The sequence below is a fragment of the Microcaecilia unicolor genome, chromosome 5, assembly GCF_901765095.1.
Source record: "Microcaecilia unicolor chromosome 5, aMicUni1.1, whole genome shotgun sequence".
Lineage (NCBI taxonomy): Eukaryota > Metazoa > Chordata > Amphibia > Gymnophiona > Siphonopidae > Microcaecilia > Microcaecilia unicolor.
Window position 1 is genome coordinate 327,247,869 of NC_044035.1, and position 24,736 is coordinate 327,272,604.

General features: G+C 46.3%; 1 protein-coding gene and 1 long non-coding RNA gene across 4 annotated transcripts in view; one reads left to right on the forward strand and one right to left on the reverse strand.

The window, feature by feature from the left end:
• The window catches only part of TK2 (thymidine kinase 2), a 55,807-nt gene extending 40,642 nt beyond the window's left edge, over window positions 1–15,165 (forward strand). For 2 of the 3 annotated variants that reach the window (XM_030204489.1, XM_030204490.1), the window contains exons 8-10: window positions 786–865; window positions 4,034–4,114; window positions 13,385–14,223. In XM_030204489.1, coding sequence (XP_030060349.1) covers window positions 786–865; window positions 4,034–4,114; window positions 13,385–13,483 — 260 coding nt within the window. In that variant the 3' untranslated portion in view covers window positions 13,484–14,223. Of the gene's footprint in view, window positions 1–785; window positions 866–4,033; window positions 4,115–13,384; window positions 14,224–15,008 lie in introns of those variants that run through there. The other variant, XR_003942251.1, reaches the window with a different exon arrangement.
• A 3,390-nt stretch (window positions 15,166–18,555) lies between these two features.
• On the reverse strand, window positions 18,556–21,250 carry LOC115470882. Its single transcript, XR_003942252.1, has 2 exons — window positions 20,399–21,250; window positions 18,556–20,288 (listed from the first exon to the last, which is right to left on the reverse strand). It is a non-coding gene; the product is annotated as an uncharacterized LOC115470882 (long non-coding RNA).
• Between the last annotated feature and the right edge of the window lie 3,486 nt (window positions 21,251–24,736).

Consider the following 24,736-nt stretch of genomic DNA (forward strand, 5'->3'; position numbering starts at 1 on the left):
TCAGGCCTCGAGGTCTGCGATTCTGCTTTGTTTTTCCTTTATGTTCCTGTTCTCGTTCTTTATTCAATAAACAGATTTAAAAATAAGTATTGCATCCAGGGGCGTATCTACGTGGGGCCACAGGGGCCTGGGCCCCCGCAGATTTCGCCCTGGACCCCCCCGTACCATCGACCCTCTCCACCTCCCCCTCCCTTCCGCACGCCCGCCACCAACCCGTCGCCGATCTTTGCTGGCGGGGGACCCCAAGCCCCCGCCAGCCGAAGTCCTCTCTTCCTTGCAGGATGCAAGTTGCAACGCTTCCTGTTCTTCTGAGTCTGACGTCGTGCAGGACGTCAGACTCAGAATTTGGAACTCAGTCTGATGTTCCTGCGCGTTGTATGTGCAGGACGTCAGACTCAGAAGAACAGGAAGCATTGCAACTTGCAGCTTGCATGGAAGAGAGGACCTCGGCTGGCGGGGGGGTTGGGGTCCCCCGCCAGCAAAGGTAAGTGACAGCAGTGGGGGAGGGTTGGCGGCGGCGGGAGGGGGTGGAGAGTGTCATTGGTGGCGAGGGGGGGTCTAGCAGTGGTGGGGGGGTCCGGAAATGGCGGGGGGGGGGGATCGTTGGCGCCGGGGGGGGGGGGGCTAAAATGTGCCCCCTCCCTCTGGCTCTGGCCCCCCCTACCGCCAGAGTCCAGATACGCCCCTGGTTGCATCAGAAAAAAAAACCTTTCTGTGATTTCTTGTCAATCCGCTGGTCATTGGTTTCATAGCATGTCCTCTTGTTTTGGTGGTGGTGTTGACAGTTTACCTACGCACCTCCCCTGAGACCTGTTACAAGAGATTGAAGAAGAGATGCAGAGAAGAAGAGAAGCTCATTCCAATGGTAAGGAAAGCCCACAACCCGCATACGATGATGTCACTGACAGCTGATTCCAAGGCAAGGGGAGGAGTAGGGAAACACGCGCCGCGTGTTTCCCTAATCCTCCCCCTGCCTGGGAAACGGCTGTCAATGCCCCCCTCTCGGTGCAACACCCAAGCCCCTGCTCTGCAAAACCGCAAGCCAGCTCTCAGTGCCCCCCCAGGCGCAACACCCAAGACCCTCCCCCCAGCGCTTTACCAAAGCCCCTACTCCCCCCCCAGCGGGCACATCAACCCCCTCACCACCCGCAGCTGCCAATACTAACGCTGTCCGGCTGCTGCTGCTTCTCCTGTGGAGCAGCAGCGGCTGGTACAAAAAGAAAAAAGCCAAAAAAAAAATTTAAACCTGAAACGTGGCTCCATAGACAGCCATCTGGCATTGGCTGTCGTCTCTGCAGCCGCTCCTCCTCTCCCCTCCACGTCACTGCCCCTGCAGGAAGACCCCGGAGGAGCGCAACGACATCAGAGGGGAGAGAAGGAGCTGCTTTAGAGACGACAGCCAATGCCAGATGACTGTCTACGGAGCCGTGTTTCAGGTTTAAAATCTTTTTTTGGCTTTTTTCTTTTTGTACCGGCCGCTGCTGCTCAACAGGAGACGCAGCAGCGGCCAGACAGCGTTAGTATTGGCGGCTGCGGGTGGCGAGGGGGTTGATGTGCCCGAGGGGGGGTAGGGGCTTGGGTGATGCGCCGAGGGGGGAGGGGAGGGTCGCTGGACATGGGTGGCTGCAGGGGGGGCAGGGAAGAGGGAGGTGGGGAGGGGGTCCTGAGACCAGATGGGTGGCTGCAGGGGAGGGCAGGGGAGACAGAAGGGATGCTGCAGGGGGGGCAGGGGGAGAGGAGGGTCGCTGGACATGGGTGGCTGCAGGGGGGGCAGGGGAGAGAGGAGGGCCGCTGCACGTGTATGGCTGCAGGGGGAGAGGAGGGTTGGTGGGGAGGGGGTCCTGAGACCAGATGGGTGGCGGCAGGGGGGGCAGGGGGGACACTGCGGGGGGATTACCTTGCTAGCGCCTGTTTCATTGCCTACCGAAACGGGCCTTTTATACTAGTATATATATAAAACTCACCCTCAACATTCTATTGGCTGCTGACGTCACTGAAGCCAAGGTTCGTATGTTCGAAGCTCTGAAGCCTCGAAAATCACAGTCTCTGGGCCCCGCCCTCGCGTCAAACGTTATGACGTTGAGGGCGGAGCCGATTCTCACCTCCAACGTTTTACTCAGGCCACAAACTCCGGATTTCCACACTGTAGCTGTGCTCCGCCCTCGCGTCAAAACGCGATGACGTCGAGGGCGGGGCACGAAAACCGCCGCCCACACAGAGCTACAACGGAAACAACAGCGGTGCACGCCACGAACCAGGTAAATCCGCGACGACCCATGAAGCCATGAAACCCTTGCTAGCGCCCGTTTCACTACTCTCAGAAACAGGCCTTTGTTTACTAGTCATATCCATAAATTAAATCTGGGTAGTCTGAAAAGTCCTTAGGCTTTTTCCAGCTGGGAGAGAGCTTAATTCACTTATGAATTACTTAATTTGCATGAAGCAGTGTACACCATATGTCAGTTCAGGGAAGCAATGAATAATTAACACAGCACATGCAGATGCCATAGATAAAGGGGGTGCTTTTCTTTTCTTTTTTTTTTCTCCAAGGACAAGCAGGATGATAAAATATATTTTTTACTGTCGGGCAATATCACCAGTGGAGCCTGGCACGCAGGCCCGTGCCAAGGGTCTGTGCCGCCCCCCCGCAGACGAACAGTTGGCCCCCCCCCCCCCCGCAGATGAACAGTTGGGCGCCCCCCTCCCCCCCCGTGAAGATGATCGCGGCGCGCCCTGGGGGCCTTTAAATCTTTTACTTGCAGTCGCAGCAGCGTCTGTGAAAGCGGAGCGCTGCCGACGTCTCCCTTCCCTTCGCGCTGTTGGTTCCCTCAGTGTCCCGCCTTCTTCTGACGTCAGAAGAAGGCGGGACACTGAGGGAACCAACAGCGCGAAGGGAAGGGAGACGTCGGCAGCGCTCCGCTTTCACAGACGCTGCTGCGACTGCAAGTAAAAGATTTAAAGGCCTCGGCGGCGCGGGGCAAGGGTAAGCACCGCGGCGGCGCCCTCCTGCGGTGCTTACCCCGCTTACCGCATCGGCACAGCCCTGCTGGCACGGAGACACTCCATATGGTTCTTTATTAGGAGCACCTCATCATAAAGGTGCACATCTTCCCCCTCCCCCATCTTGTGGGACCAGGTCAGTTTTCTTTTTTTTTTCTGTGGAGCAGTGAGGGCACTGTAACAGTGGCTCCCCTCGGCTCGTGTCTCTTTTTTTTTTTCAGTGGATATCCACCATTTGTTATTTTCACTAATCTCCTTTTTTTTTATAAGGGCTAAAACCATCTCCCTTATTTTCTTTAGTTAGGTATTCAGCATTTGTTTAAACATTTCTTTTAATTTCCATGGCTCATCAGGCCTCTTTAGGCTTTGAGCTTCCTGGTCAGGGTTAGAGAATGACACGGGGACAAAGTTTGTCCCTGTCCCCGCTCCCGCAAGCTCAGTCTGACCCCATCCACACAAGCTCCAAAGAGTTATGATTTTATATTTAAATCATTTTATTAAAATATAAACAGGAACAATATTCTGTACAACTGTCATTTATAAATCGCAAACTATAATACAGAACAAGGATCAACAACACCCCCCCCCCCCGGCACTGTTTATCAAATAGCGCTCACCGCACATTTTTTTTCAGCGCCCAAATTAGGACACCATTTAAAGAATCTAGTCCATATTGCATAAAAAAGAGGTGCTATGTTTTTGAGAGTCCACTTCACTTTTATGCAAAAATATCCTGGGCAGTGTTTATATGAGTGTGTAAAATACTTTTCTGTAGTCTCAAGTCACTTATAAAATTACCCCTAAAATGATCTTTGCACACCTGAACCTAACAAAGAACAGCATAACTCTACCCCAACCGCCATCTAGTAAACAGTCCTCTGCAGCTCTCTACTGCCGCCTCCTAATAAACTCATGCATGACATTTTCTTTGGATAATTTATATGTTGGCTTGATAAAAAGAACCACAGCCTGCAAAGAATCCTGTTGTCACCCCTGCAGCTCAGTAATTTGTGTTGATTGGGTTTGTGTGCAGGAATACTTAGAAGCAATCCATCATCTTCATGAAGAGTGGTTGATCCAACAAAACAGTTTTCCAGTGCCTGCTCCAGTACTTGTAAGTCTAAATCCAACTGTTTCCAGTGGTGCAGCTTATTGAGAATGGTCTCTAGCAAGCTCACTAGATTTGATTTTATTAGTAGCTAGAATTTAGACTGCTTTCCAGTTTGATCTTCTCTGAAGATGAGCTTCAGCTTATCCTTTTGTCATGGGTACATAAGTACATAAGTAATGCTACACTGGGAAAAGACCAAAGTGGAGGAGTGGCCTAGTGGTTAGGGTGGTGGACTTTGGTCCTGGGGAACTGAGGAACTGAGTTCGATTCCCACTTCAGGCACTGGCAGCTTCTTGTGACTCTGGGCAAGTCACTTAACCCTCCATTGCCCCATGTAAGCTGCATTGAGCCTGCCATGAGTGGGAAAGCGTGGGGTACAAATGTAACAAAAAAGAAAAAGGTCCATCGAGCCCAGCATCCTGTCCACGACAGCGGCCAATCCAGGCCAAGGGCACCTGGCAAGCTTCCCAAATGTACAAACATTCTATACATGTTATTCCTGGAATTGTGGATTTTTCCCAGTCCATTTAGTAGCGGTTTATGGACTTGTCCTTTAGGAAACCGTCTAACCCCTTTTTAAACTCTGCTAAGCTAACCGCCTTCACCACGTTCTCCGGCAACAAATTCCAGAGTTTAATTACGCGTTGGGTGAAGAAACATTTTCTCCGATTTGTTTTAAATTTACTCCACTGTAGTTTCATCGCAAGCCCCCTAGTCCTAGTAGTTTTGGAAAGCGTGAACAGACGCTTCACATCCACCTGTTCCACTCCACTCAATATTTTATATACCTCTATCATGTCTTCCCTTAGCCGTCTCCAAGATTTCTCAGCAGTGGGCTACATGATTAGACGTGTGCAGGCTACATTAATTTTAGACTGTTGTTATATGATTTATACTCGTCAAAATGTGTGAATCTCTTCGGAAATTGATTTCCGATCCATAAAATAGCCATGTAATGCTTAAAATTGTGTGCTAGCTACTGAAGTAAAACCTTTTCTCCTCTGCTAAAAATCTCAACCCAAGGTCAGATGGACTGTATTGAGGCCACGGGCAACATACTGGATGTCCCTACCTACATTAGGTACTACTTCCATGCTGAATTTTCAACGCAAAAAAACATTGTAATAGATGCAAGGCACCAAAATGGGGCAAAAATGGCAGGTCCATACGAAAACACACTTATAGAATAGTGCCTAAGTGTTTCCATGTGGATCTGCAAAGGAGGCGTGACCATGGGAGGGGCATGGGCAGGCCAGGGGTGTTCCCACAAAATGTGCACAGTGTTATAGAATTCTGGGGATCACGCTGGGATTTACTCTGTTTCAGTTAGTGTAGCCCCTCACACCCAAAGTTGAGCATAAATCCGGCGCTATGCACTATTCTATAAAGGGTGCTGATCCCGACCCCAGTGCTGATTATTTTTTGCGCCATTTATAGAATTTTCCCTCATAGATCCTGATGTGCTAAGGTGTGTTGTACTTCACAAACACACTGTGTGTACTGTCAATGAAGGAAGTTGAATAGTGGAGTTCCTCAGGGATCTGTACTGGGACCAGTGCTTTTTAGCATATTTATAAATGATCTGGGAATGGCAGTGAGGTGATTAAATCTGCAGATGACACAAAACTGTGAGACATTGCAGGACGACATTAGGAAATTGGAAAACTGGACATCCAAATGGCAGATTAAATTTAAGGTGGACAAGTGCGAAGTGATGCACATTGGGAAGAGTAATCCAAATCATAGTTACTTAATGCTAAGTTCCACAGTAGGAGTCACCACCCAAGAAAAAGATCTAGATGTCAAAGTGGACAATGTATTGAAATCTTCTGCTCCATGTGCTATAGTGGCCTTAAGCTAGGGACCATTTGGAAGACTACAGGTTTTTAGAGATCGGCTACAGAATCAAATCATTTTCATTCAAACAGACAACCAGGTTGCAATGTTATATGTAAACAAGCAGGGGGGTACAAGATCCTACCTCTTGTGTCAAGAAGCAGTAGGAATGTGGCAGTGGGCCATCCTTCATGGAATGGCCCTCTGAGCCACATACCTACCAAAAAAGGACAACTGCTTGACGGACAGACTGAGCAGGGTTTTGCAACTGCACGAGTGGTCTCTCAACATGATTGTAGCCCGCAAGATCTTCCGAGAGTGGGGCTCCCCTTCAGTGGATCTTTTTTGCCACTCATCTCAACAATAAGGTCCCTCAGTTCTGTTCCAGGCACAGATCACACACTGCAGATCAGCGTCAGATGCCTTTCTCCTACATTGGGAGGGGGGGGGGGGGGCTTCGGTATGCATTATCTTTAGTACGTCTCCTAGAGAAGACTTTACTAAAACTCAAGTAGGACCAGGGAACTATGATCCTAATTGCACCTTACTGGATGAGGCAGATCTGGTTTCCTCTTCTGGAGTTGTCCTCCGAAGATCCATGAAGATTGGAATATTTTTCAACCCTGATCATGCAGAAAGAGGGATCTCTTCTATATCCCAACCTCCAATCCCAGGCCCTCAGAGCTGGATGTTGAGAGCATAGAATTTGAATTCTTAGAAGTGCCGGAGGGTGTCTCCTGTATCTTGCTGGCTTCCAGAAAAGACTCCACTAAGAAGTGTTACTCTTTCAAGTGGAGGAGGTTTGCTGTCTGGTGTGAGGGCAAGGATTTACATTCTCTCATCTGTCCTACACAAAAACTGCTATACCTCTGAGTCTGGTTTAAAAAACAACTTTGTGCAGGTTCATCTAAGTGCAATTAGTGGTTATCATCATGATGTAGGAGGTAAGCCCATCTATGTACAGCCTCTAGTTTTTCGTTTCATGAGAGGTTTTTTTTTTTTTAAATCCCCCTGTCAAACCTCCAACTGTGTCATGGGAACTGAACATTGTCCTCACCCAGCTGATGAAAACTCGTTATGAGCCACTTGATTCCTGTCATCTGAAATATTTGACCTAAAAGTTGAGTTTTTGGTGGTGGTCATTTCAGCTCGCAGAGATAATGAGCTTGAGGCCCTAGTAGCTGATCCATCTTACACTAAGTTTCATCACAATAGAGCAGTTCTCCGCACGCACCCTAAGTTCCTTCCTGAGTTAGTGTTGGCATTCCATCTTAATCAGTCAATCGTCCTACCAGCATTTTTCCCAAAACCACATGCCCATCCTGGCGAGTGTACTTGCATATCTTAGATTACAAGCGAGCCTTAGTTTTCTATCTGAAGTGGACTAAAGCCCATAAACAGTCCACCCAACTTTTTGTTTCTTTTGATTAAAACTGGATGGGGTAGCCATCATCAAATGCACAATTTCTAACTGGCTAGCAGATTGTATCTCCTTAATTATGCCCAGGCTGGGCTGACTCTGGAGGGTCATGTCAAGGCTCATAATGTTTGAGCCTTGGTGATGTCGGTAGCCCACTGGAGTGGAGGCTGACCTCCACTTGAGGTCAGCCTCCACAGAGGAGATATGCAAACCTGCAACGTGGTCATCTGTCTACACATTCACATCTCATTACTACCTTGAGCAGGATACCTGACGTGACAGCTAGTTCAGGCAGGCAGACCTGAAGAATTTGCTTGGTGTCTAGAATTCCACTCCAGTCCCCTAGACCCAGTTTTCTTTGGTTCCAGGCTGCACGTTCACAACTAGTATGTAAATAGGTTCAGGTTAATTGGTTTTCAGGTCTCGACATTTCAAGGTCCTATTATCCTAGCATTGTTGTCTTCAGTGAGCCTGGTAGCTAGGGATTTCCAGCTGTGAGAATACAATGGCCTACTTGTCCTCGGAGAAATCAAAGTTACTCACCTGTAGCAGATGTTCTCCGAGGACAGCAGGCCAAGTTTTCTCACATACCTTCCCACCTCCCCTTGGACTTGTATTCTTTAGCTATTTTAAATGACTGAGGAGCCTGCACGTGGGTCAGGCAGGAAGGCACCAGTGCATGTGTGGTGGGACACTACTGGAAAAGTTTAAGTTAGTCTCGCTAGTCAGCATCTGCACCGAGCTCCGTCAGGTGATGTCACAGTTTTGAGAATATTTGGCCTACTGTTCTTGGAGAGCACCTGCTGCAGGGAAGTAACTTTATGTGCAGTTCTGGTCACTGAATCTTTAAAAAAAGATATAGTGGAATTAGAAAAGGTTCAAAGGAGGGCAACCAAAATAATTAAAGGGATGGAACTCCTCTCATATTTATTTATGCATTCTTGTATTCCACTATTATCCAAAAACAAGTTTCAGTTCAAAGTGGCTTACAATTTACATTTTGGTGGAGTTAAAATAGTGCTTTACAAAGTGGAGAAGGACATCTGCAGTTCGTGTATTTATTCATAGCATTTTTGAATAGATTTGGAGAAGAAAGGCAATGATAGCTTTTGTAGTTGTGAAGTTTTTGGAGATTTATTCTTATAGTTTTGAAGAGGTAGATTTGAGGAGGAAGGTGACAATATATGAGGAAAGGCTTAATAGGTTAGGTCTCTTCAGCTCAGAGAAGAGACAGCTGAGGGGGGATATGATAGAGATCTACAAAATCCTAGCCCTGAGCTCGTCCTTCACTTTCAAAGGAATTGGAACTGCATTTGCCATTTCCTTAACAAAGATGGGAAGGAAAGATTCTCAGGTGAAGACTCTCCTTTCCTGTAGAGGGGAGTGATCAGACAGGAAGCCAAAAGACGACTCCTCTGATAAGTACTGTGGATCCTCCTCTGATTCCCATGAGCGCTCAATGATGTCATCCAGGAACTCCTCATGGGAGGGCTGAGACTGAGCCTGCCTTGAAAAGGAACCATGTCCCCGAGAGGATCATTGAGGTGTTGGCTCCAGTCTTGACTCTGTCGAAGCTTCCTCTACTGACGTCGAAGGGGTGCAACACGGGCGGCAGTTGACTCTGAGGCCGAAAGCAGCACTGGTCTCGAAGACCTCACCACAGGCTGATGGCCATCTGGAACAGCAGCAAGAGGCATGGCAGGCGCAAGCATCCAAGATGCTGATGCAATCTGTTGTATGAACCCTGCCAAAAGCTCAGGGATCAAGGCCCGGAGGTGCTCATCGAGGGCCAACATTGGGAAAAGCTGGTGCATCGGTGCAGAAGCAAGCTGATGAACTTGTGGGGGTTAAAGCAGGTGTCTGGTCCTGGCTGCCTGGAGACCCACGCATCAACACCTCCTGTAAGGAGCGGGAGTGGTCCTCCCAGCACAGATGCTTCTTGGGTGCAGGGGAATCCCTCAGTGTCCCGGAGCTCATGACACCATGCGTTGAGGGCGTTCGATGCTGATGCTTGGCATCAATGCTCCTCTGTGCCAATGAGGACTATGTTGAGTCCTCGTGTTGCCTCGGGGTCGGGTCCAGTGCTGATTGGTCCTGGGGGGCTGCATAGCGGCCGGCATCGAGGCAGGTGAAGATCCATTCAAATCATGGTCACTCTCTCATTGTCTAAGGGTCTCACGGCCATACAGACTGACGCACTCGATACCAATGCAACACTTGATGTTGAGGTTTCAGAGTTCGGACTTGGCTCCAAAAAGTTTCTTTCTTTGAGCTTCAATGGCCAACTGTGTTCTTTTCTTCATACAAAGACACAGAAGACTGTTAGAAGGGGCATGCTCAGGCCCCAATCACTGGAGACACCAAGTGTTTTTGCCACTTAAAACCACTGGGAACCTTGATGACATGGAAGGAAAAATAGCCATGGCTAAATCAAAAGACTGTGCTGAAAAAGGGGCAGAGCACCAGAGAAAAATGAAGGGAAGAACCGGACCAAAGTTCAGGCCTAAATGCGGCCTACTGAGTGTGGTAAAATAAAGGAAACCTAGAAAAGGGGAAAATAAACTAAAAATGTAAGGTACAAAATAAAACAAAACAAAGTAAAAGAGAAACACTCAAGCATGCACAGTGGAGCATGGCTTGCGCTTCAAGAGCTCTGTAAAACTTGTCACAAGCTCCAGACTGGGCAATGAGGATCGCGTTACTTACATGTGAGAATCATAGGTCTGCTTGTCCTCGGAGAATATTTTTTTTCACCAAATGAATAGTTAAGCTCAGGAACTCATTGCCAGAGGATGTGGTTAAAACAGCATTTGGACAAGTTCCTGGAGGAAAAATCTATAAACTGCTATTAAGTTAGATATGTGGAAACCACAATTTACTCTAAGGTTGGTAGCATGGAATCTTGTTACTCTTTGGGATTCTAGGAAAGTACAAACCACGAAAGTGGAGGGACTAGAACAGCCTTACAAAGTCCGTAGAAATAGACAATGGTAAAGTCTGATAGATGAGCCTTCCAACACAATCACACTAAATGAAAGAATATTCTAAATGGTGTGGTTTTATTGGTGATCAGAAGGATCTGACACCGGGGACCCTGTTTCAGCTTCAAAAGCCAGTCTCAGGGGTCTCTTTTTGAAAATCAATGTACAGGAGCAAGAGTGATCATCGTTGTGAAAGTGTGTTCCTGTTATTAACTTTGTGGTTTTGAACATTTGAACTTTGGAAGAACAGTAGCTTGATTTGGTTTTCAACAAAAGACCCCTGAGGCAGGCCTTTGAAGCCGAAACACAGTCCCGTGTTGGATCTTTTTGATAGCCAATAAAACCACACCATTTAGAATCTTCTTTCGTTTAGTGTGATTGTGCTGGAAGGCTCGTCTAGCGACTCTTTTTGGGGATTCTGCCAGATACTGTATTTTCACATATATACCCTGCAATCCTATATAATAATTCTCACCGCCAACATTCTATGCATCTGCCTGCCTGTGTCCTTAACTTTCTTCACAGATGGGCTCCGAAGCCCTAGCTGATGTCACTAGACCCATTATGACGCGTCCTATATAATTCTCACCCCCAACGTTCTATGCGTCTAGCTGCCTGTGTCCGTAACTTTCTTCACAGATGGGCTCCGAAGCCCCGAGGGTTGGTGGTGGGAAGGGGGGCTCGAGAGGGTCGCGGCAGGGGGGTCCAGGGGTCAGGAACTCTGGGGGGGGGGGGGGGGGTCGGGAAATCAGAGGAAGGGGGGTCTGCAAATCGGAGGGAGGGAGGTGGGGTCTGGAACTCGGAGAGCGGGAGGGGTCTGGAACTCGGAGGGGGGTCTGGAACTCGGGGGCGGGAGGGAAGGGGGTCTGGAACTTGGAGGAGGGGACGAGAGGGGAGGAGAGGGGGGAATGCACCGCCTGTACAAAAACTAAAAAAAAACAAAAACAAAAAAAACGGGGGGACAACCCTGGAACTCAGAGGGAGGGAGGGGGGAACAACGACCCTGGAACATGGAGGAAGGGGGGACACTGGAACTGGGTGGGAGGGAGGGGCCCCAGGCACACACACTCTCTCTCACACACTCGCACCCAGTCTCTCTCTCTCTGTCACACACACTCGCAGATTCACTCTCTCTCTCTCTCTCACACAGTCACTCTCACACACACTCCGAGGAAAACCTTGCTAGCGCCCGTTTCAATTGTGTCAGAAACGGGCCTTTTTTACTAGTAGTACATAACCCGCATCTATGTACAACCCGTGGGGAAGCACTGGTTTTGGAGGAAAAAGTATAGATAGTCTGCAAATTTCTATTACCTGCAATTCCAACAAATTCCATCGTTTGATACTGTAATATAAAATCTGAACACTTGGTTAAGGTGTTCTTAACCATAAGGTCATGTATTACCTACACTCGTTCATACCCCGCACCTCTTGCATCAAAAATGTAAAATCATGCATTCTCTGTGGGGTATATATGTGAAAATACAATACTTGTGACCTGGATTGGGCAGTGTTGGAAGCAGGATACCAGTATGGATGTACCATCGGTCTGACCCAGTATAGCAAGTTCTTAGGTGTGCAAAAAAGCCAAATTATTGCATGTGGTTCTGGTGCAGAATTTTGCATGTGCTGTTTTCACAAAGCAAAGTTCAAAAAAAGTGTTACCTATATGATTATGCAAAACCGCTCATTTCTTTGGCTTGCATAGGCTTTGTACATTGTTCTGTGTGCATTACTTACCTTACTGTACCTCAGGTAGATATTTTTTTGTGTGATAGGTTTGCAATTTTGCTCAAATTTTACTCCAAAATAACACTGCATAGTTAATTTGTATGTATGTAAATGCCCTGGTATGGCAATGGAAATGTCTTGTATTACTTGGGCATTCCTGCAAATCCTTCTGCAAACTGATACAATGGATGTGTTGAAAGATGTTAAAACTGCAGATAAAAAACATCAAAGCAGTGGAATCAAATGCATTTATTGGAACAATACCCGACGTGGCCACGTTTTGCCCTCAGGCTGCGTCAGGGGTACAAACTATCAAAAGTGTATGTAAATATATCATACACACTAGTAGTTCCAAAAATCTAGTTCCATTTATCTGCTACTTCCAACTGAACTGATATGCATATCAGTTCAGTTGGAAGTAGCAGATAAATGGAACTAGATTTTTGGAACTACTAGTGTGTATGATATATTTACATACACTTTTGATAGTTTGTACCCCTGACGCAGCCTGAGGGCGAAACGTGGCCACGTCGGGTATCAATAAATGCATTTGATTCCACTGCTTTGTTGTTTTTTATCTACTGTTTTGTAAGCAGTTGTGTGCCTTTTTGTTTTTTTTGAGATGTTAAAACTGCTACATCACATACTGATAAGTTAACTTTTAACTTTTTTTTTTTTTTTTTTATGTTCCTTGGGGATCTTGGCTACTGTTAGTATAATATTGTAGTTTTCCTTACCTACAAATGCACTCAGTCTGCTGCCCCTCACTATCTTTCTACCCTCATCTCCCCTTACTTTCCCGCCCGTAACCTCCGTTCACAGGATAAATCCCTGCTCTAAGTACCCTTCTGCAACACCGCCAACTCCAGGCTCCGCTCATTCTGCCTCGCCTCACCCTATGCTTGGAACAACCTTCCTGAACCCTTACGCCAAGCCCCCTCCCTGCCCGTCTTCAAGTCTTTGCTTAAATCCCACCTCTTCAATGCTGCGTTCGGCACCTAACCCTTACCGTTCAGTGAATCCAGACTGCCCCAATTTGACTGCCCCTATCGGACCGACCGTTCACTTGTCTATTAGATTGTAAGCTCTTTGAAAAGGGACTGTCTCTCTTTGTTAAATTGTACAGCGCTGCGTAACCCTAGTAGTGCTCTAGAAATGTTAAGTAGTAGTAGTTTTCACAGTAAACAGAGCCTTGGAGTGTCCTTAATGTTAAGAAAGAGCAGGGTTTGGTTTGCTGTTTTTAGATTTCTAATCTTTTTTTTCCTTTTTTTTTTTTTTTTTTTTGTGGTGGGGGGTATTTTCTAGGTAATAAAAGCGGATAACGACCTGCCAAAAATAATCCAGCAGTATGAAGAAAACCGAACCCGTATACTGACTCCATTCAATAAACAGCAGTGTTTGTAATGCTGGGCAGGGATGGGTGGCCTGCTTCACTTCAACACTTCAGAGTACTGAAATGGTTTCCTGTTGAGTAGTTGCAGCAGAAGACTTCAGAGCAGTAGGAACTCAGGCAGGCTTGGCAGAGATCCGCTTCAGGGTGTGGATTTGTTTAAGTAGTAAAATGTGCTGGGGCTTTGTGAGCTAAGCTGCAGGATAAGTCTTGTCCTTTTAAGTCCCACACATTCTCACTGTATTGCTGTCTTGTGGGCCGATGATCAGAAGCAAACGCAGGCACTAGAGGCTGTTAACCCCATACTAGCACCTGTGTTTGCTACCACCACATGATCAGAGCCCCCGAGCGCATGAAACAGCGCGCTCACAGACTCTGAATGCAACTAGCATGCAAATGCATGCTAAACCTATTCATCCCCAGTGATCAGCAACCAGCGGGACAAAGATTGGCGTGCTGGCCGCAGCAAACCCTATGCCAGCTCGGAGCTGGTGTTAGGGTTTGCAGACCATTGGGGAGGAATGGTGAGCCCTGTCCAGCATGCATTTGCATGCTAGTAGGCCCCCATTCCCCCTGATGCAGCAGTCCCCCGCAGGAACCCATACCCGACCTCCCCCTCTCAGTGACAGAGGGCTGGAGATCCGGTGGGTCTCCAGCCACCCCTAACCCGCCACCATCGCTCAGATGCCCCTGGTGGGCCGTGGGTCAATCCCCCCTCCCCACCTGGTGGTCTAGCGGCCCTTCCCCACCCCCTACCTTCAGTTGGAGGAAGGAGGTGGACTCTCTCCTCTTCCATTTGCGCTGCCCAGCCCTGCCCAGTGCATCCTGGGATGTGCTGGGTGGGGCTTCTGATGTGAAGCCCCAACCAGCACACACTGGGCTGGGCGCTGCCATTTTACAGGTGTCACCAATGGAAGAGGAGGGAGGCCACCTCCCTCCTCCAACTGAAGGTAAGGGGGTGGGGAAGGGCTGCTAGTCCACTAGGTTGGGGGGGGGGGGATTGACCCGTGGCCCACCAGGGACATCCGAGGAATTCTGGGGGGTAGGGGGGCCTGGAGACCCTCCTGAACTTGTGTCAGGGTGGGGCTTGGAGGGACTGGAGGTATGCTGGACCTCCAGCCCCTGTTTTGCTTGGCTCAGGGCGGGGGTATTTGGGGTCTGGTGGTCCCATGGACCTCCAGCCCCTGTGTGTGACAGGTCTGGACTTTTGACAGCCCAGACCTGTCAAACAACTGCAGGAGGATTGTCAAGTGCGGGAGGATGCGCTCAGGCACAATCCTCCCGCACTTCTACCCCATGATCTGATCATAGGTGCGGTAAAGCCGCGTGCTGTTCCACCACTATTTTTAGAGCGCTGTTTGGAACAGCGCGGGGCTTTTGATCATCTGCCCATTAGTCTGCTCATGTATTCCACTTCACCATTCCCCCTGCATTCCTATAGGTCAGCATCGAAGGAGGACAGAGTGAAAAGATGGATTTTTATGCCTTCTCTTGCTATGAGAGGACGAATGCTACCTTTGATATTTTGCTTGTTTGCAGGTGATTTAGACTCATCTGCTACAGGGCATCACTCCTTGGGCAGGGGAAGGGGTTTCTGCTATTGGTGCCTTATCCTACGACTTGTTGTTTTGCACTTAAAATGGATTATGGCCTCTCTGGTAAATAATCTTATTCCTAAGTCCATTTTTCATTTCTTACCTGTATACTCTATTTATTATTTTTTTTTTTTTTTTTTGGGGGGGGGGGGAGGTGGTTATGTATTTTCTTTTTGTTATGGGTACACGTTGTGTTAAAAAAAATCTTTTTGCAGCATTTATGCTTTAGATATTTAGCCGATGTTCATGCCGTATCCATATATGTAAACTCAAAAATCTAAAGAAGCTGAAGAGCAAATATGTTCAGAAACTACTCATAATAGAACTGATTTGCTCATATATTGGCATCTGCAAGGAAAACAACTCACAAAGAGAAAAAAACCTTGCAGCCAAAAAAAAAACAGAGGACCAGTTAAATCTTCAAAGCGTTAAATGTCATGAGTAAGAAAAATTAACAAAAAAAGCAAAACTGCACAGAACAAAATCATAAACTTAGCTTAGCCACCCCCGTGTGGTAATCGCCTGATCTGAATTCTTCAGGCATCCAGCCGGAGCTCACTTCAAAGTTCAGAATTCAAAGTTCTGCTAGAACACATTGCAAAATCCTATACAGAGGGACCCCCTGTTTCGTATCTGCCCCAGGAGGACGTAAACATGTGTTATAGCGGAACCTTGCAGTTTGGTTTGGAGGATCTGTTAGAACCCATTATTGGGGGTTTAGCCATTGCGCAGGGCACCCCATGCAGTTGAGGTTCTTTTTGTTAAAAACTTCTGCTTTTCTATTTGTTCTGAGTGGGAGCCAGTATATGAGCAAATCAGTTCTATTATGTGTGGTTATCCATATATGTGCAATGACTGCATAGGATTGTAGAAACACCTAGAAGAACAGTGGCTCCAGTTTTAGATTGATAATGGTGAGAGCTATTCTCTCATAGCCTCTTTAATGTGGCTCTGAAATTAAAGTGAACGACAGCTTGATTGATGATTTCCTGGTAGTACAACATCATGCCTTGAAAAGGAGCAGATTGTCCGTTCCCCAGCCTGGTGTCTTCTGTTCTTGCTGGGCGGGGATAGCGATGTGGCGAGGGTAGTGTTTTTAACACCCTAGAAAAGGGAGTTTCCTCCATTTTAGCAAGACCCAGAGCATATTGGACATTGGTTCCTCAGGGAGGTTTGGTCTGTGGCTAAGAACAGTTAGTAGAATGACAGGGTAGCTGGGTGCTTAATCATCAGAGCAGAAGCCCGGGTATCTGCGAGTGAAGCCTCCTTCGTGGTACTATGGTCTAGTAGAGGCTGGTCCCAATTAAGCTGGAAGCCCAAAGGAGCAGGAAGAACTGATTGGGCTAGAAGATGAATAGCTTAGTGGTTAAAGCTGCAGCCTAAGAACCAGGAAGCCAGGGTAGAAATGCTGCTTCTCCCGCTTCTGCTGCTCGTGACCTTAGAGGCAAGTCACTTCATCTTCTGATGTCACAGGTACAATTTAAACTGTAAGCCCAGACTGTAATTTGTCCTTTGCTTTAATTTGAAAAAGCAAGTACCGTATTTTTCGGACTATAAGACGCACTTTTTTCCCCCAAAATTTGGGAGGAAAATGGGGGGTGCGTCTTATAGTCCGAAGGTAGCGTTTTTGGACCGCCGTCCCGTACTTACACGATTCCATGTTCCCTGGTGGTCTAGTGATGTCGGGGCAGGAAAGAGCCCCCTCTTTCCTGCCAATCTCGCCGAGACCGTCAGAAAGCAGTGAGGAGCACGGAGAGCAGCGCGATGGGCAGGAAAGAGGGGGCTCTTTCCTGCCCCGACGTCACTAGACCACCAGGGAACATGGAATCGTGTAAGTACGGGACGGCGGTCCAAAACTCGGACAAGACGCACCGGAGCACCTAGGTTTTAGAGGAGGGAAAAAGGAAAAATTTTTTTTTCCTATTTCCCTCCTCTAAAACCTAGGTGCGTCTTATGGTCCGGTGCGTCTTATAGTCCGAAAAATACGGTAATTAAATCTAAAAATCCACATCCCAAAGAGAATGAAAAGTAGAGATTTCATTGATTAACTTAATGTTGCTAGTCCATCCCCTTTAATTCTGTAAGAACAAACAGACCATAATCTCCATTATAAAGCTACTGAAGTGAGTCACATCTGCATATGATGGTAAATTTAGACAGAGTTACACATTTCCTGCTGATGCCTTGGGAACCACCAGCCCATTCACTTGTTAAATTTTCTATTACCTTTAAGGCACATCTTTGCTGTACGGCACAGATTTATGCATGACCGGGAATATTATCTCCCACCACAGAACAAACTCCTATGAGAGAGATTTTTTTCTTTTAATACAGGAATAGGCGCCACATTGTATGTGTTCTTGGCTGGCTAATCTAATCTGCAGTAGGCAAGTGGTTTAGCCTGCTCAGTAGCAAGAGTTTATACTGTTTACCAACCTTCTTAAAAAGAAAAAAAAAGTATTCCCAGCTGCAAGTCTGTGACTTGGAGAAAGAATCAGCTTCCTCTTATCCAGGTCATGTTTCTCAACCAGGGCTGCTGAGGAGGGGGGGGGGGGGGGGGGGGGGAATTCCCCGGGCCTGGGACTCCAAGGAGGGCCTGGTGCTGGGGTCTCTCACCCTCTCCTGCTCCCAGGCCGCTGACACCGCAGTCCCTAGTCTCCACCTGCCTACTCTCAGCTCCCTTCTGTCTGCCACCCGGTCCCCTGCATTTAAAAACAAATCTCAAAATCGGCAGTGCAGCGCCTTCTGTGTGAAAGCGGCAGATTGCCTCGGGCGGGCCTTTCCTCACTGTGTCTCGCCCTCCTCTGATGTAACTTCCTATTTCCGTGAGGGCGGGACGCACAGTGAGGGAAGGTCTGCCTGAGGCAACCTGCCGCTTTCACACAGAAGGCGCTGCCAATTTCAAAAAAAATTTTTTTTTAAATGAAGGGGGTCGAATGGCAGACAGAAGGGAGCTGATTGAAGGTAGGTGGGGACTGTGGCACCAGCGGCCTGGGAGCAGGAGAGGAAGGCGATAGCAGTAGTGATGGGGGGGGGGGGGGGGGGCAGCCTTGCCCCGGGCCTGGCTCAGTCTCATGGTGGCCCTGTCTGCAGTGTCAGCTCTTGGGAATGCCAATGATTTGCAAAGCAAAATGTACACCACGAATGTAACTTTATTTTTAAAAAAATGTTTTTGATTAAGTGTAAAGGTCATAGAATAGAGCTGTCAGTAAAAGGTAACTAAATGGTAGTCAGATTTACTTCTCTCATCATGTGCGTGAGATCATCAAAAAATATATATACTTAGGTGGGGGAAATAGGATGAGCAGGTGTCTTAAGTGTGTTTATACTAGGAATAATGTAAATATACTTTTTGGTATTTGAGCTAGATGATTGAAAAAGTTATGTGATTTTTTTTTTTTTGTACAAGGGAATTACTTACCACAGTGAAGGACCAAGTAGCCAGTATAAAATATGTAATTATTCTGACAGAAAAGTTTTCACAAGTTGAACCAGGCAGACTTGTTTTTCCTCTCAAACGATGACTGCCTGACTTTTGTAAATCTAGTTTTGTAAAGTTTTGTAATACAAATTGCTCAAAAAGCTTTTTCAAATAGTTGGGAGTTTTCTGCCTCATATTTGTTATGTCTGCTACAGCACAGGATAACTAAACTGTGAAGGTCACAATTCTTTTCCTCCCTCCCAGTATCCCTAGAGCATTTCAACCTTTTGAATATATTTCAGAAACTTTAGAAAATGGCCAAAGTTCTGTTCTGGAAACCAGGGGCGTAGCTACGGGGGGCCTGGGCCCCTGGCAGCCGAAGCCTTCTTCAGCGCCGTCTCCAGCGCATCTGCGTTCCTGCCCTGCTCTTCTTGCTCCTCCTGTCTTGTCCATGCTGATGTTCTGTACTTTGTATGCAACATACATTCCTGTTACCCTGATAATGCAGTATTTGGATGTGAAATTTTCCTAGTAATGGAGTTACATGTGTATGTTGAAAAAAAAAGGATACCAGCTGAACATGAACACTGTAAGGGGTTCCCCGGTACTACCTCTGCAGGCCACCTACAAGACTCTGAAATCTACACAAAAAGTGCTAAGGGATGGACTAAGTTGGAGGAAAGGACATTACTATGAGAGCACTTCATTTTAAACATAATTAGATCAGTGTTGAACCAAGATTGATCTGGTTAACTTGAGGAACTAATTTTTGGCCAGAAAATGATGATTCAAAGGAGGAGAGCCAGGGCTCAGTCAGTATTTATAACCATCTCTGGGGAAAAAGTGACTAAAGTCTCCAGAAACAAACAAAAAAAAAGGTTTTAATAAATTCTGTTAGAGCAAACAATTTTGCTATACAACAGTCCAAAACATCCGTTTGTGTGATGAAAGTTAGAGACAGTTTAAACACTTAAGGGTCCTTTTACAAAACTGTGGTCAGCACGCCACCTGCTTACTGCAGCAAAAAATAGCTTACAGCAGCGGGGCACACGGAGGCGTCCTGCAGTCATTTTTAGATGTGCACGCACGCTACCCAAGCGCTAAAAAAAATAACATTTATTTTCTAGCGCTGAGGGCGGGTCTGGGGGCAGAGAGTAAAGTGTATTCTGCACCAATCAGTTGGCATGTGGAAATTGCTGTGCGCTAACATATTAGCAAAGGTTTAGCGTGTGAGTCCCTACCACTTACAAAATAAGGTAGGGGTAGGGGGCTCATGCGCTAGTAGCCACACGCTAATAGAAAAATGAGTGCATGGACATTTAATACTGAACACTGGAACATCAGCCATTTTAGCCCAGCGATAAAAATGCGCATGGGAATGACCCACACAAGGATGCACTAAGGCCACTTTGTACTGCTGTTTCGTAGAAGGGCCCCATAACTTTTTAAGACTGCTTAGGCACTCATGATATGATAAAAAAAAAAAAAACCCCAACCATTCTGAATATTTTGGATCTACTACTTCAGTCACCTTTTCCCAGAGACGGTTACATTTAAATCTGATTGTGCTGACTATTGGCATGATGTGGTTAACGATTAGTCGTCTATACTGTGTCATAGATGATGTAGACATAACTGGATAATTTACCAGGATGACTGGTAACAGTTTAACCAGTTACCTCCACTGAATATTGATCACAATGATTTATAGACACTGGATCATGTTTCTGCTGTATATATGCAAATTTTTATGTGTACGTTCTGCTGTAATAGAATGACATCCATGTAAAAGATTATGGAGTCCTTACAAAGGCGTGCTGAAAAATGGTGCGCGGGGTTTTGGGCGCACACCGATCCATTTTTCAGCGCGCCTGTAAAAAAAGGCCTTTTTAACATTTTTGCTGAAAATGGACATGCGGCAAAATCAAAGTTGCTGTGCGTCCATTTTGGGTCTGTGACCTTACCGCCAGTCACTGAATGTCTCATGTGGTAACGTCCAAAAATATTTTTTGGGCTGCACGTATCGAACGCACACCAAAAATTAAATAACTGCAAGAGCCATGCAGTAACTACATTTTGGTGTGTGTAGAGCCTTAACGTGGCTTAGTAAAAGGACTCCTATTTCTTTGAAACTTTTATCCAATATGACCCCAGCTGCAAGACAAAATTGCAGACCTCTTTTCCTCCCTAACAAAGCCTGAAGGCAGCATAGATGCCAGTATTTGAGATGGATTTTTTAGTCTTAAAAGAGGGCAGGGTAGACACTTTAAACATTTACTAATTTACAGGCCTCGTGCTGGGAGGGGGAACAACAACTCAGTTTGAGGTTCTGACCCAAAGTTTGGGAACTACTGACATGTATTTACTGTATATTATAGAAAGTTGTAACAGCTCACATCTCTACTAAGCTCTTTAGCTGGTATACTGAGCTGTGTTTTTATGTGTGTTTACTAGCTGAATATGAGACATGTATAGTCAAATAAATATGTTTGTTAAAATACCTCTCCAGCTGTTCCCCTCTTCTTTTTTTTCTTTGCACCCTGTAGCTTTCTCCTTCCCTGTCACTAAAGGACAGCTGTTCTCCTCTGCCACGTGCTCTGATTTTTAATTAGTAGTAGTGTATGCTCAAACGGTGTTAGTTCACTCCAGCAGTGGCCATGAGGTATCACACATTTTCAAGCATATTATGATACAAGACTTTGAAGGAGAATGTTTGAGAATTTTGTATTCTATCCTATATAATAATTCTCACCTCCAACGTTCTGTGCCTGGGACCGTTGCTCCCTAGGCTGGAGGTGGTCTGCTAGGCAGACACTCACTGACGTCATGACAGCTGATTCCAAGGCAAGGGGAGGAGTAGGGACGCACGCAGAGGAACTTCCAGAGAAGATGAGGAAGGAACGCGAAGGGCACAACACTTCAGCTGACGGGGGTTTGGGTCCCCTGTCAGCACAGGTAGTACACGGGGGCGGTTTTCGGCGGTACGGGGGGGCCACAGGTTCGCCGATGGGGGCGGGTTTTGGCGGTACGGGGGGGGTGACAGGTTCACCGATGGGGGCGAGGGGGCCGTAGCGCGGGGGGGGGGGGGGGAGGAATTGCCTGCCTAGGGCCGGTTTCCTTGGCTTCAGAAAAGGGCCTTTTTTACTAGTTCAAACATAAAAATACTGATCTTGTAATTCCAGCGGTGGTGTTGAAACTGCAATCAGATTTTTCTTCATACAGTATAGTTTTTTTAGTTAGTATTTGTATACTTGCCCCTGCCCTCGTTTGATCTCTTGGTTATCTTCCTTCCATGTCTTTATTATTGTACCTGTACCAGGCACACCTGTGTTTCATCACTGCTTTAACACCATCTACACTAGTAGACCATTTCAGGCAGCCAGTGCCCTTTCAATAAAGAACAATGTTCCCAAGCTTGCAGTATGCCATGGGAAAAGCAGCCAGGCAAAAGGGCAGCTAAGATTCTGATCTGTTACAGTTCATGTTTATATCCACCACAATTCAGTAGTTTCAGCATCATTATAGCATGCAAAATTTAATAAATATGCAGTTTCAATTAAAAAAAAAAGTAGTACTGGACATGAGCTTGAGGTGATCATTCCGCCGAATGTTTTTTTTTTTTATTGTGCCCCTAATTGTGGCCAGTGCCAGCATTACGGGTTTAGACTCTCACATCGTTTTATTGTCCCTTTATTAAATTGCCTTCTGTTTCATGGCTGGACTTCTGAGGAAGGCATGCACCGAAACACAGACTTTGTAGAGTCCTTCACACTAGTGTATGGTTGTCTAATATCCATAGTGTATCATTGTCCTGTGGATTCTTGCAAAGAAAGACTTGAACTGCTTTTCCTGATCAATCGCCTGGTCATTCACACTTCTAAATCCTTTGGAGGGCATTTTTGAAAGGACATCCAAGTCAGAATAGAGATGTCCAGCTCATAACATCAAAAATGGACATCTAGCTCACATGGATTTTCCAATAGGAAATATGTGAGATAGATGTTTGTGTACTGAGGACATCCACCATGAACAGCCATCTTACAAATAGGAACATCATCCAAGGTATGAAGAAGAAAAGCAGGGACAAGGACGTCTGTCTGGCAGCATTCTTAGAAAAATGGCCATACAGATGTTCCTGAAGAACAGAGGTGGTTTAGTGCAGTGGACAATGGGACCAGGTTCAAATCTCACTTTAAAACTCTTATTTTGGAATTGTGAGCACTCCAGGACAGAAAAATGCTTACTGTATCTGAACGTACAGCACTTTAATAGCCTTCAGGCTTGCAGGTGGCTTAGATATTTAGGTATAGTAAGTATTTTTCTGTTTCGGGAGGGCTCACAATAAAAATAAGAGAAAGTGGGATTTGAACCTGGGTTCCTTGGTTTACAGTCCACTGCACTAACCACTAGGCTATTCCTCACACTGTTCTGCTTTGCTAAGAATGCCCATAATACCTGAAGCTGTCATACAGCTTGGTATCCCTTTTCAGTTTCATTTTCAAGAGAGAGGGAAGGGGACAGTAATCACTGGGGGATTAAGGAGGTGTCAGCCTTAATCCCTCCAATGGTCTGCTTTTCAATCTGACCACTTTTTTGTACCCTGGCCATGACTGAAACAAGTCTAACTTAGGACATCCTTCTTTCTTCCCTGAATATACATACGTAAACCGCTTTGCATGTAGTTGCAAAAACCTCAGAAAGGCAGTATATCAAGTCCCATTTCCCTTTCCTGTTTGGTAATTGCTGTTGGACATCCTGAGTTTGGGCCCTCCTTAGTCCTGCTCACAACACCCCCTCCTTTTTTTTTTTTTGCTATTTGGGCATACTGCAGTGGTGGCCATCCCCTACTCCTTCTTTGCAAAATTGGGATTTGGACATTTTAAGCACATGGACATCCATATGCTTTGAAAATAAGCTCCACTGATTTCATTTGCTGCAGACACAAACCAGTAATAGATCCATACTGACCCACAATCATGGTGCTGGGTGACATGCCCCCTTGGCACCCCACTCTGCCCACTGGATTGTGGCCAAGCAGAAGAGACAATGGACAGGGAGCAATTCCTACCCCCCCCCCGCCTCTTTTGTGCCCTGTACAGCCATACCACTTACACAGCTCAGTATGGTCCTGACCACTAATCTGAATTTACATAGGGTCCAGCGAGTGGTAAATGAGAACATTCAGCACCTATACAGTATCTATAATTCCTATTTTGCAAGGGAGAGCAAAATGTATTCTCATAGACGCATAGGCGGTCGGTGGCCCAACTGTTTGGGGAGGCTAAAGGGGCGGGGTTAGGGGTGGGCCAGGGGCGGAGCTTACATCCATAATTGACAACACAGAAAAAAAATAAGTAAAAATAATAGTCACAATTAATACCTTTTATTAAATTTAGATATTAGATACGTATCATATGTCAAAGAATAAAGTGGTTGTTCAAAGCATATTCTAAGCACAATCGCTCAACTGCAAAACACTATGCACAAATTTGTGCAAAAACACTCAGAACCTTACTGTACCATAAATATTACACTGGGCAGACCCTAATACACCAATATACCAACCATACAGAAAATACAGACCGTCAACAATATGAAACAAGGGATCATATGTTTGTGCAGCGCTGCATATGCTTTGTAGCGCTATAGAAATGCTAAATAGTAGTAGTAGTAGTAGTATCATAATATCACAATTCTCATGTAGAGGCACAAAACACCCTTTTAGGGTGGATAGTGTTCACAATGAGCTCCTTTCATTAACAACCATATGTAGATTCTTCAAAAGATAGTGTGTCATGATTTAGGCTCTACACCCTTTCTGATGTTTTGGTGCCACCTCAGTAAGGCCCGCACACAATCTCTCCAGTGCAAAACACTATACACAAATTTGTGCAAAAACTAACTCATAACCTTACCAAACCATAACAGCACTAATTCCAACGACAGGATGAGCTACGACCTTATGTGTGGAAAGGAAGCACTATAATTACACTATAAAACCACTACACAACCAAGTGAAACAAAAACAAAACAAAAAGGGCTGCAAATACTACACATTAGCAGAGTAATGCATCTTGATCACACATGAAAAACACATGACACAACAGATATGAAGGCAAAATACTGAACTCATCCTCTGCGGCCTCCCCTCTTCTCGCCTCCCTTTACTCCTACCCTCTCTTCACCTAACCTACCTCTCCTTTTCCCTCCTCCTCCAGCCAACCTCTCCCCTTCCTCATCTCTTCTCCAGT